At 39.8% G+C, this 13,778-nt stretch overlaps 1 protein-coding gene across 1 annotated transcript in view; it reads left to right on the plus strand.

The window, feature by feature from the left end:
- Nucleotides 1–9,939, plus strand: part of Ptpn20 (protein tyrosine phosphatase non-receptor type 20) — a 51,131-nt gene extending 41,192 nt beyond the window's left edge. Inside the window, exons 7-10 of the mRNA XM_052190657.1 lie at nt 871–1,205; nt 2,865–3,080; nt 8,943–9,005; nt 9,659–9,939. Coding sequence (XP_052046617.1) covers nt 871–1,205; nt 2,865–3,080; nt 8,943–9,005; nt 9,659–9,724 — 680 coding nt within the window. The 3' untranslated portion in view covers nt 9,725–9,939. The remainder of the gene's footprint in view (nt 1–870; nt 1,206–2,864; nt 3,081–8,942; nt 9,006–9,658) is intronic.
- The last annotated feature ends 3,839 nt before the right edge of the window (nt 9,940–13,778 follow it).

The following is a 13,778-nucleotide window of genomic DNA, read 5'->3' on the forward strand; positions in this document are numbered from 1 at the left end:
CATGTAATTACTTGGGGATTTGTGGAGCCCAGAAAGGCTGCACAGAATGGGACATGTAGGACAGAAGTTTGAATTGAGTGATTGTGGTTTATATCTGTAAGCTAGATTTTACTAAATTATTCAATATATTAATCTTTCTTTTTTAAACAAAAAGTGTTTATATAAACTAGCATTTTGGATGGCGAGATGTCATCTGTTAGAACCAGGTACTGCTCTTGCTCCCATTTTGAAATACTTGGTGTCTTTCTATATTTGGCAATAGTCTTTCCTATTCCACTTTATAAGAGAATTTTGTATTGTATGTTGAAAGTCATAGACCTTGTTTGGTGACAAGTAAGTATAATATCCTACTCATCTCCCTTGCCCTCATATCCATCCTATTGCAATCCCCCTAAATAAAACATACATAACACACAAAAAAAAACAAGGAAACAAAACAAAACAAAACAAAGCATAGAAACCATACTGTGGAAGTTTTAGTGTGTCACAATGTGTCCCATAGGATACTCCTCTCCCATCCCAAGTCTACATCGTCTGTGAACTGTTGGGACACATGGAAGGGCCAGTCCTGCTGATGCAAATCTGCGGGATCTCCATGACACAGGGCAACAGGATAACCAGTAGGAGTCCCAGTGAGGATCTAGTATTGACAGAGCCAGGGAACCAGAGACCTCTAACCAGACCAATGACATTGCAATGGAGGGATGAATTTAAACTTAGCCTTTTTGAAAATAATCTCCTGTGCCATTTTCTTTTGATGGAGTGGTAAAGAAATTTATGAACTTACCTGTGCAAGATGCTTTTATAAAGTCTGGGTAGCATAGCCCACTCTTCCATTATTTTTACCACATGTTTCTGTTTCCATAATAGATGATTCAACACGTGTTCCTCTTGGAAAAAACAAGGACTACATCAACGCTAGTTATATTAGAATAGTAAATCATGAAGAAGAGTATTTTTATATTGCCACTCAAGGACCACTGCCAGATACTATAGAAGACTTTTGGCAAATGGTTATGGAAAATAATTGTAATGTTATTGCTATGATAACCAGAGAGATAGAAGGTGGAGTTATCAAGTGTTACAGTTACTGGCCCATTTCTCTGAAGGAGCCTTTGGAATTCAAACACTTTCGTGTCCTTCTGGAGACATTTCATATAACTCAGTATTTCACCATTCGAGTATTTCAGATTGTGAAGAAGTCCGTAAGTCTTATAAATGCTGCTTGTAGATACATGTTTTACAATATAAACTAGTGTGTTAGAATATATACTGAGGGTATGCCATGTTTGCTTGCTATCACTGGGAAGCCTGCTCTTTTCTGAAGGGAAATCTGTGAGAGGGGAGGTAGGGGGAGGGGGGACTAGGAGAAATGGAGAGAGGAAGGCTGCTACTGGGGTGTATTGTGTGAGACAAGAGTAAATAAAAAGAAAAAAATTAAAAGTAGCTTTTGTTATTGGTGGTGGTGTACACCTTTAATCACAGCACTTAGAAGGCAGAGGCAGGTGGATCTCTGTGAGTTCAAGGCCTGTCTGGTCTACAGAGAGAGTTCCAGAACAGCCAGCTCTAGAAGAAAATAGAGTAACTTTTACCTCTTTGTAATCTAGAAATGAAGCTATAGTATTTTACTTCTGCTTAGCAAAACTGTGACTGAAGAGGAAGAAAATATAAAGGGGACCATGGGGCAGGGAGTGGCTATCAGATGCTTCTGGTCCTGTGATGTACTTTGGTGGCTTCTGCCAGGTGTGGCAGACTGCATTGAGTTTGTCAAGAGTGCCTACAGCTGTGCTGGATTCTACTGCCACACAGCGAGCAAGGAGAGTCCTATATTTTCCAGTACTTGAGTTGCTGTGCTCAGTGATAATGCCAAGGTTCACGTGGGGTGCTTTGGGAGCTGAGATGGGAAATAGTGTTATCTGGAGTTTGGAAAAAGCATTACTGAAGCTAACATCAAATGTGTGTGGTGAAGGTCCTAGATGAGAAAGCAAGACAATTGAAAAAGACATTGCCTTGGGTGTATTTATATAAACATAAATAAGTGTTCATGGAACAGAATATTATCAAGGAACAATGAGAGATAAAGGATGGTTGTAGACAAAAAGCAGGTACCAGCTAGAACATGAAATGCCCCACTTCTGCAAAAGAACATGAATTTTATAAGTATCAATTGGGACAAAACACTTACAGGTAAGGTTGCTTTGCTTTTTAATAAAATTGCCAGACTTATAAGGCACTTAGGACTTGGTACTTGTGACACTACGAGGGTTTGAAGCTATACTGACGATGCATCAGTACTGACTCCTGTACCAGAGGTGCAGAGCCTTCTGGATGTGTCAGCCAACTTTTTACTCTTAAGTACTTTGGAGTCTTGGTTTATCTGCAGCCGCATGATAGAAAAGTTTTAGTGTAGGGTTTGGAAGGCAAACAGCCAAACCCAGGCTATCAATATGTGAGCCTGTGACCTAGCGTATACCTCCAAGTCCTCCCAATTCTGATCTCTAGAAATGGAGAAATGTGGTACTTTTATCTTAGGCTGATATAAAAATGAGAGTAGATTACCCGTGTGCAGCTCCTAGTGCATTGCCTGGTGGGCGGGAGTGGGAGCTGGACTCCTGCATCCAGACAGCACACTTGTTTTTATTGTTTTCATTGTGTTCTCCTTTTTAAAATGAGAAAAGCTAATTCTGGCAACTTTCAGAGGTTTTATAAACACTAAGCTTAGGTTTCTGTATTCTGAATGCTCTGTACACTAACTACATGCACTGTCTCCAGAAGCAGCAGCATTGTCGTCGTTACTAGAATAGAAATAGAAATGAGATCTCTAATATAAGAAATCAATAAACCTCTCTCTGTCTCTCTAACAGACAGGAAAGAGTCACTCTGTAAAACACGTGCAGTTCACCAAATGGCCAGACCATGGCACTCCTGCCTCAGTAGATTTTTTCATAAAATATGTCCGTTACGTGAGGAAGAACCACATTACAGGACCCCTCCTTGTTCACTGCAGTGCTGGTGTAGGCCGAACAGGGGTGTTCATATGTGTGGATGTTGTGTTCTCTGCCATCGAGAAGAACTACTCAGTAAGTGTGTGATAAAGCAGATGAACTGATAGTGTCTCTAAACATGCTTCTCACAGCCTGCACTTATCGGATGGCTGTGGTCTGAGCAGCACGGCACATCGAGTGCACATTAGCTCAGGAGACCTTGTGCTCCCTGGGTTTGTTCCAGGCTCCTGGGAATGCCTCGAGGATTAACATATCTTACATCAATGAATAGCTAGGATAGTATAGAGAGTAATGGACACTCTCTGTAAGTAATCAGTCATTTCCTTCCTTTGTGTGCCACTTGGGGCTTTAGTATTTCTTTTAGATAATTTCAATGAAGTATTCTTGCTTTCAGTGAGCAAATCTGACATGCATGTATGTTGAAAAATGTTGAGCTCAGAGCTGATGAGCGGCCTCGAGGCCTAACTACCGATTTTACTATCTACCTTAGATTTGGGTGGGTTTGTGTAAGTTGCTCATCCTCTCTCAAATGCCAGTTGTATTATTTTATACATTTTTGTCATTTATAACTGTGTATATATGTGGGCATGTGAACATGTCAGGAGAGGATAGAGATATCACAACCTCCTGGAGCTGGAGTTACAGGTGGAGTTACAGAAATTTGTATATTATCAAGGAACAATGAGAGATAAAGGATGGTTGTAGACAAAAGCAGGTACCAGCTAGAACATGAAATGCCCCACTTCTGCAAAAGAACATGAATTTTATAAGTATCAATTGGGACAAAACACTTACAGGTAAGGTTGCTTTGCTTTTTAATAAAATTGCCAGGCTTATAAGGCACTTAGGACTTGGTACTTAGGACACTACAAGGGTTTGAAGCTATACTGACGATGCATTAGTAGTGACTCCTAATAGTGCAAATTGTTCAGCCTGAGTGCTGGCAATTGAACTCAAGTCCTCTTCAGGAGCAGTATGTCCTCTTAAGCAGGGAGCCTTCCCTCCAGCCTCAAAATCAGTTTTTTTTTTTAAAAAAAAAAACATTAAATGATGAGATAAGTATTCACGGGCATGAACCAAGCATTAGGAATCCCTTCCTTTCTCCTAAACTGAGGTGTAAGAGCAGAGGTCTGATTTATGGTGATTACACACTTCTTTGCTGTTGCTTCCTGAACTATTCTGTGCTGCAGTACTGAGGAAGGGAAGATGTCTGCTGAGTATGCAGGCTCTGGGGAAGGTGGCTCTTACCGTGCCGTAAGGACTTCCTAAGGACTTGAAGTCCTTATGCCAGTCAAGAGGTGAGGAGCCATGTGCCCTGACAGATTGGTTCTGCAGTTACCTTCCTGTGGGACAAGGTCAGATTCCTGAAGTCTCAGGCTTTGCACACCCGTACTCCAGCAGAGGCAGGCCTTGCGGTGGAAAAATGGATGCTGCATTTTCAGTGTTTACCCGCATCAAGGAGGAGCTAGGAAAACAGGCCTTAGGAGAAGATGAATCTCTTTTCAAAAGCATGGGCCCGTGCCTCTTAGCATTTCAGGATGGCCCTGGCCTGTTTGGCCCATTCATGACTACAGGCCGGGAGACTGAGACTAGGAGTGATAGCATTTTCCAAAACAAATGCAGAATATCATTACGAAGAATGAATATAAGCTGGATGGTCAGAAGAAGACACTTGTCCTAAAATGCTGAGAATGTTTGCATGCTTCTCTTTGTTTATATCACTGAGGCAGCCGTACGGGCCGCCTGTCATCCTTTGTCAGACAGAAGCTGCACCGTGCCCCCACACAATAGCTTCTTCCACTTGAAATGTGTCTTACTGCTGATCTTACACATTTTATTCAGCAGTTTTTCTTTCTCAGTGGTACTTGGAGTTGAGGATATAGCTCAGTGGTGGATGCCCACTCAGCATGTACAAGGTTTGAGAAAGCAATGAAAAAAAAATGATGTTTGTGTTTGATGAAATACTGTGACTAAAAATCAGAACCTAGCCAGTGTTTCTTGACGTTCCACACAGTCCAGCCTCTCTGTCAGTAACTCCAGTTCTTACCGGTACTATGAGCTCCTCTCTGCAGCCTTCTCTGAGCAGCTCGGTCATCAGAGCTGGTTCTGTAGAAAGGCCTCTGGGACCTCGACACACCGTGCCTGTATCAACAGCTCAGGGTGTCTTCCTCTGCTCCCTACAGACATAAAAATAGGAGAGTACGCAACCATTTATGTCTGTTTATTGATATTTAGAGTCACGTTAATTTTTAATCAAGTTAGGTTAAAACCCCTTATAACATTTGAAAGCAAACTAGTTCTTGTCTTAAGAAACATGGAGGGTTTGTGAGGTATTCTCAGCAAAGCTTGTTTCCTTCTTCCTATCGTCGGCATGTAGTGACTGTTAGCCAGCAGCTGATGCCGTGACGGCAGGCTTGGTGCTGTGAGGAGAGCAAGCCAAGGCTTGGCACGAAATGTCATGTACTGCATGTGCGCTAGCTTTATGCTGCAGTAGTCACCTCATCTTGTCGGGAAGGTGCTGGGCTTGGCTTTTCGCTTTGTCAGTAGAGAGGACTCCTGAAGAAGCAGCCTGCAGACTGACCTTGTGATTTAAGGTCCTTACCTTGTCCATGTGTGTCATTGCAACTTAAATGCCCGAATTTCATCCTGTGAAATACAAGCTGCAAGTCACATTTGTGCTGCGGTGCTGAGGATTTCCACAGGTTAGAACAAGGTGCCTTAGTCAGCATGAGAACACAGTTGACCAAAGTGAAACTTCTTGGGTGTATTATGGGCCTACCAGCCACACACTGATTGAATCACTGTTAGCAACATTTACAGAGTCCTTCAACAGCACTGCTGCCATCCTGTCATTAGCTAGTTCCCAAACTTGCCAACCTACAGCACCATTAGAGATAATTGTCTTTTGTCATCTATTTACCAAAATTTCAAAGAAAGAAATCATTAGAGCAGTTTTGACCTTTTTTGACAACTGTATGTGATTTTTACTGTTAGCAATTCAAACACTATTTTGTAAGAAGTCTATTGAACAATAATATGTGAAATGCTAAATATCTGCTTTTGTTAGCTTTCTAATCTACTACTCTATAAAATACTATTTTTGGTTTTGTAAAAATGCCTTCGTATTATGAATGTCAATTAAGTTAATGGTCCTTTTGTTTTGTTACCTAGCACTATTTGTAGTAAATAATACAAACACACATCACAAACAATAATTATTTAACAAACACAATTATATGTGGAGACCCAATTCCAGTAGAATTTGTTTGATCTTCTTTTACTCTTCATTTCTTCTCAGTCGTTTCCATTGTCCTGTCATTGTTGTCGTTGTAGTTGTTATTGTAGTTGTAGTGGTTGTTGTAGTTGTTGTGGTGGTTATTGTTGTGTGTTGTAGACATGGTAGTTGTTGGCCAGTACAAGCACACTCAGAAGACCGTGTCTGTTCTGATAATTCAGCCAAGCCTCTTTTCTTCTCAATGAAGTAAGGTAGAGGACTACAGATTTAGGGCCGTGATTTTTCCCAGCACTGTTGCAGTTTTAAAGGTTCTAAAGAAATGAGAGCTTTTAATTTTAATGACTTTTAACCTAGTTTCCCTTTTTGTGCATCATGTTTCAAATATCAGATCTAAGAACCCAGATTCTGAGAAATTCAAGTTTTGTATTTTAGACCCAAGTCCATACTCTATGTTGTCTATATAAAGCAGGTTTTGATTGGGAATCATTCTCTTCCTTATTGACCTTGGATAACCAGTTGCTCCAGAACTGTTGTTGAAGAGGTCATTCTTACACAGAATTGCTGATGTACCTTTATCAAAAATGACTTAGAGCATTCCCATGGGGCTCTTGTGGTTTGTCCTCTGTTGCATTCATCTGTGTGTTTCATTTTGCTGCCAGTACCAACCTTTGGATCTCCGTAACTATGGAAAAGATTTAATATCAGATAGAGTGATTCCTCACACTTCATTCCTACATCTCAAAATTGTCTTGGCCAGTTCAGAGTCTGTTTTCCAATGTCAATTTTGTGATTAGTTTGTGCCTTAGATAGGATTTCTATTGCTGGGATAAAACATCGTGAGGAGCAGCGTGAGGAGAAAGAGTTTTTTTCAACTTACAGTTCCATGTCACACACATGCACACAGTACATCACGGGTGGGAGTCAGGGCAGGAACTCAAGGCTACACCCAGAGGGAGCAGCAGTACTGATCACAGGGTTGCGTTCCATGACCCGCCTGCCCAGGGATGCCACAACCAACAGTGGGCCAGGCTCTCCCAAGTCCATCACCAGTAAGCAAAGTACACAGATTTGCCCATGGCGAGTGTTCTTGGAGGCATTTGCTAGGTTAAGATTTCTTCTTTCCAAATATATCTCTAATCTCTGACAAGTTGACATAAAACTAGTCATCATAGTTTGCCTTCAGGAATTGTGGTAGAAATTACCTTGTGTCTATATAAATTCTTGGGAGAATTGACATCTTTCCTGTATGGAATCAGTAAATCCAGGAATGCATTATATATTTGCTCATTTAATAGATCTTTTTAAGATTCTTTGGTAAGCATTCCACAATTTTCTGAATATAAATTCTTTTAAGTGTTCTGTTAAATTTATCCTACTTCATTTTTTTGAACAAATCAGAAATTTACTATTTTAGCTTTCAGTTTTTCCATATTTGTTGCAAAGAAAATAAGAGATAGAAATGCAAATGATTTTTGCATGTTGTTTTTTTGTCCTATGACCTTGTCAAGGTCATTTATTCTGAGTCTTATTTGTGGCTTAGTTACTTGTCATTTCTATGTAGATGATTTGTGTCATCTGCAAATAGATCTATTACTTTCTTTTCAATACGCATGGCTTTTTTATTTTCTGGACTAATTCCCCTATAATTTGTTCTATAAAAGACCCTAGGGAGAAGATAAAAGGCAGGATAAAGATTAGGAGAAAATAATTTCAAACTATGAGTGCAAGAAATGCTATGCATCTGGAATACATAAAGAACTCTGAAACACAATGCTTGTCACGCAGCACTGAGGACCCCAGGGTAGTTGTGAGGCTGCTCACAACGTTGAGTATGACGCCACTCACTTGTAATCCTAGCATTTGGGAGGCAGAGACAGGCGGATCCCTGGAGATCATTAATTAGCCAATCAGCCTAATTGATGAGACTCAGGTTTGAGAAGGAATCTGCTTCTAAAAGAAGGTGAACAACTCCTGAGAGATGAGACCTAGCATTGACTTCTGCATTCTATGTACACACACACACACACACACACACACACACACACACACACACACATGCATGAGGGGGGAGTTTATAAAGTATGAGGGATTGTAGTTGGGAAACTGAAAGTGTCTTGTCAGCATAGCCCGAGTTCCATGCCTCCGCAGTGCTCGCACCGCACTGCCTTTCCCCATGACGGACTGCTGCAGCTGCTCCATAGGCTGCTCGCTTGGTCGCTCTCAGCAGAGCTCACTACCAGTGCCCAGTGGCTGGAAGACTTCCTAAGTTCTTCACATTTCTGCACCATGTCATTACGAGCCAGCAGCAGACCTTTGTGACCTCTAGCAGTCAGTGTTAGTGATGGTTGCCAAAGGTTTCTATTTGAATCAGCAGGGCTCTTTATATAAGAAACATACATGCTCATGTGGTCAAGCAGGTCTTCTATGCCTGTCCAGAATTATACTGCTGCTTCAATTCTTCCTTTGGTTAGCATAAAGGGAGTATGCTCTTTGAGAATGGTCTTCGTCATAGATGATGGTTTTCTTTTACCCCTTCAAAAGCCTGCTGAAACAAGTCTTCCTTATTCATTAGGCTGGGCTTTAAGGCGTATATTGTGACTGGAACAGAGACCTTTCTAGTTACCTCTTTTCACTAGAAAGAAATATAGAGTACTCATTTGTCAATTTTAGTGTTTATGTTCTCCACTGTCGTCTAATTTCAGTTCAACATTATGAACATAGTGACCCAGATGAGAAGGCAGCGCTGTGGCATGATTCAAACCAAGGCAAGTACTCCCTGCCTAACCTGAGAGGCGCCACACTACAGAAGCAGTGCATCTAATATATTGCTAAGTTTCTAGAAAGTAATTTGAAATGTGAACTTGCCTCTATTTATGTCTGTCTGTCTGTCTGTCTGTCTATCTATCTATCATCTATCTGTTTATCATCTATCTACTATTAGCACATTATATAAAGCTATTTTTATATCAGATTAGTTTGTAATTGCCAGGAGAAACAAAATTTTATTATATTTATGATAAAAACAGTTGCCTCTGAACTGATATGTATGCTATGTATAATATGTCTATATAAGTAGAGATGTGTTTGGGTATATAAGCATATAGCAATTATATGCATTTGAAATGTTAAAATTAATGTGAGGCTTTTCAAATTGGAGTTAGATTAGCTGAGAAGATACAAGGAAGTGGACGCTGACACTTTCCTTCCGTTAGCATCTCTGTTACAGAGTCCTAGGCCAGGACATTTGTTTGGGTTATTTATGTTCTTCATGTTTAAAGTTCCTAAGTGTTCGTAGATAAATATTTGTTGCTTGAGGGGAATTTTCTTATGTGACTGAAAAAACTTGCAGATATGATCTCCTAACGGAGACACTGGGGTCTTGCACTCACCGCTGTGTCATTTGTGTGTGTGCGTGCAGGAGCAGTATCATTTTTGCTATGAAATTGTGCTTGAAGTTCTCCGGAATCTTCTGGACTTGAATTAAGGAAGCCTTCTGCGCCTGTCATGCCTGTCACTTGAGATTGCCAAGCAGCTTGGAGGCTGAGATGTGCTGAAGTGTCTGCCCACCATGCAGTTTGCCTACTGATTTTCTCTCTGAAAGTCCCCGAGGGCAGCACCACTGGGCCCGGAGTGGATTGTTTTCACTTGATCTTTCTGGACAAGAGCAAAATACTCTCCATGCCTTCTGCCAAAACTAAAGTTGTGTGAAACAACCTCAGCTTGGCTGTCTGGTTTGTGGTATTACAGAGTTTAATAAGACTTAAATGTATTCATTAAGATTTTATTTGGAAAGGTGGTCAAAAGCCTCAGACAATTTCTAACACTTTAGGAGCCCTACTCTGGGATAACATGGGGGCGATAAACTGCAGGCTCACAGACTGACCTCTGGTGGGCATTTTGCAGACATATTTATCTGTGTCCTTAAACAAAGCTAGAATCTATACTCCCAGCTAGTAACTGAGTTATTACTCAAAAGGACTCTAATTAAGACTGACTTTTGATATAAAATGCTTTTTGTGTCTTATACTTCCATGGCCCCAGAATACCCTGGGGATTTTGAAGGAAGAGCTGCCTTCCTGGAGCAGCAGTCAGGCCCTTGTCAGCTGCCCTGTGAAGCACCTTGTAGGTGAATAGTGTCCCTCCTTGCCATCCCCTGAACACACTGGTGAACAGTCCCAGACTAAAATACATATACATCTGTAAATTCAGTGGAAATGTTTGCCAGGCCCAACTAGACTCCTTTCCTCTCCTGCCCCAACGGTTAAAATACCATCCCATCTGCTTTATCAGAAGCTAGTGTTGCACAGCACTTGCCTCTTGATCTTTAGTTAACCCATAAACTTGAATATAATGATAGTGCTGTGTAAGTTTGAATCATTCTTGGTACCTGTTGTATCAAGTTTTTTCTTTTTAACTAAAATCTAAAAAAGTTTTTTTCCTCTAGAAGACCAGTAAGTCATTTCTTTCCTCTATAAGAATATTTAAATGCTGGACATTAGACTAGATTTTGGAAAACCAAATTCATATTTGTGAAAGTAAAAACTTCCATATGCTTGTTAAGAAAGAAGTTCTGGCCATTGTTGCATTCATCATATCAGGATTCTGCCTCAGAAAATTCTAGTGATTCTTTGGTTGAAGGGTTTCAATGATCAGATGCTCCTAATTATAAGCCACAAAGAAATTGATAAGTGTATTTGTACAGTGAATTCAGTAGTGATCAGAGCTGTGGATCATATTGAAAATTCCTAAAATCATAAATGCTAAACTTTTAAGAGGCTTATTTCTTTGGTTAAATGAATACTTGAATTGGTTGGATTAAAATTGATAATTCTCACTTTAAAACTAATTATATGCCATATATTTGACTTTAACTCAAGTTGATGATTATAGCTATTTGTACTGTTAATATGCATAATAGTCTGCTGAAATAGTCTGATTATTGGTCATTAGCATTTGTATCTGTAACTGTAGTTTCATTCTGTTGCTATAATATAATAAGTATAGTACAGAACAAAGTTCCCAGCATGGCCTGTATGTTGTTATTAAATGAAAATATTTACTATGCATTGCCTGGAGTATTTTAATTTATCAGGATCTTGTGATTTCTTGTGAAGAAGTCATCCCCATGTTTTGTTGAACATGCCTCCTCTTTAAGGTCTGTCATGTTTTTACAGCTAAACTACTTTGAGTTTTGTGGGGAATTTAAGTAAACATGTAAATACTGAGTGCATTTGATTTCATTTCATTCTTAAAGGTGAATTTCAAAGCAAAAACTTTGGATTGCTTGAAATCCTAACTTCTTCACTAGCATTGAATCATTTTCTACGTCGGATGTGAAACCTTGGTGAGGATGTTACAACTGATTTAAAGAAAGCTTAAAGGTATTTAAATATAAGCATGGATATTTAGTAACTTTCAACTTCAACAAAATTTAGTGATGCTTAAGTGTTAAACCAAGACATTTCAGAAATAAGCACTACATACTTTACCTCCACTCTGGTTTTCCTAATATATTTTTCTTTGGACCTGTTTACCGTTGGCCTCTCTGGAGCATTCAGCTTCCAATGGAGCTTACATTTATGACTCAAAGGCCATTTCAGTGATTTATTTTATTGAAAAATCTCAAAGGAAAGCACCTTGGAAGACCTAAAGTGAAAGTTCCCTTTCCTACTTAGTGTTTTCTAAGCCCTGGAAAGACTTAAATTTTTGTGTGTTGTCTTGAGATTTGAATAACTGAAGAAGAGTTATATGCATCAGTCAGTGGACTCAGTGGGGAGGGTGGGTGGCTCAGAGTTCTTAGTCTGTAGCTAGGATCCAAAAGCAGGAGTAATACTTTCATTAGGAAACAGTCTGAATTTGAAGGTATCGTAGAAGCTACCCAGTCCAGCTATCATGGCTGAAGGTTGAAAATGACAAAGCTTTTTAGAAAAATCACATCATATTTGAGGGTCGAGAAGTAGTGCCTATTAACAAAGCCACCAGCACTGTCACCGAGGAGTTGTCTGGTAGCTGGGAGGAGTGTGAGAACACACCGTACAATCATTGTCATTAGTATTAGAAAGGTAGAACAAAATTGCTTGTTTGCCTTCATAAAAATAATAGTTTACTGAAAATAATATTAGAAAATGTATCCCAAGGTCAGAATTCAAGGTACCTTTGTAAAATTTACTTTCTCTATAGCTCTTCAGCTATGCATAGTAACCATAGCCTCACTTCATTTGTAATGTTGTAGGCTCATTTGCTTACAAATTATTGTCCACATCTGCTTTTGTGCTGTAATAGAAGTGTCCGGGCTATTCATAGTTTCAGGGATCATGTAGATCATGCAGTGAAAGTATTTATTTCCTGGCCCATTTTAAAGGGGAGTTTTGCCAATCCCTTTATATCAGCAACAGAGATATTAAATATAAAATAGCAAAAGAGCTGTATAAAATCAGACATAGGTATGGTGGCACATGCTTTAACCCCAGCAGGCAGAAGGCAGATGTCTGTGAGTCTGAGGTCAGCCTGGTACACATAGTGAGTTCCAGGCTAACCAAGCCTGAACAGTGAGACCGTCTTTCGAAAACTAAGATGACTTAAGATTAAACTTAGTAAGAACTGAGTAGTCAATGCTCAGGTTCTAGATGAGCAATACATTTACTGCAGTCACAAGATAGTTTTGACAAAGGAGAGTTAATTGAGATGAGAGGATAATAATGAAATTATGGTGGAAAAGTCCAGGTGTTTTAAACACTGGTTCTGGGCAGGAGGGTAGCTCAGGGGTAGAGCGTTTGTCTGGCGCGCATGAGGCCCTGAGTTGGATCCACTGTGTGTGGGCGTGGGTGGATACATGCAGCAGTGTGCATGTGGTGGTTAGAGCACAGCTTCCAGGGTCAGTTTTCCTCATTTACTGTGTGTGGCACAGGGGCTTGGCTCAGGCCATCAGCCTTGGCAGTTAGTGGCTGTAACCAATGAGCCGCCTCATTGCCCTAAATCTGGTTTGTATTGTTTAATAATATGTTATGCATTAAAGTTAGTATTGAAAGTCCAGAGCTTAACAGTTAGAGTAAATATTGATAGATCTGATAATACTGAGAAGATAGACAGATATACAATTATGTTTAGAGAGTTCAACACTTGTCTTAGTAATTGTTAGGATAAGAGGGAAAAAATGAGGGATATTGCTCAGATCTGGATTGTCAACCAAAGCCACATGCTATATATAGGACACTGCACCAAATTGTAGCAGAATATGCTTTCTTTTGAAATGTACACGATGTTCTATAAGAGAAAATTTTATATCAGTAAAATTAAAAGAATTATAATATTAATATGTAAAGTATGTATGAGCTAAAATAGTTTTAGAAATATTCAGAGAATTTATTTATTACATTTATTTCCATGAAGGGAGCCATGCATTTTGTCACCATATGAATGCGGAGGTCAGAGGACAACTAAAGGAAGTAGGTTCTTTTCTCCCAACATGTGTGTCGCAGAGACCAGGGTTGGCAGGCTTGACAGCAAAAGACCTTACCAATTAAGCCATCTCATCAGCC

This window comes from Apodemus sylvaticus, chromosome 8 (assembly GCF_947179515.1).
Source record: "Apodemus sylvaticus chromosome 8, mApoSyl1.1, whole genome shotgun sequence".
Classification (NCBI taxonomy): Eukaryota; Metazoa; Chordata; class Mammalia; order Rodentia; family Muridae; genus Apodemus; species Apodemus sylvaticus.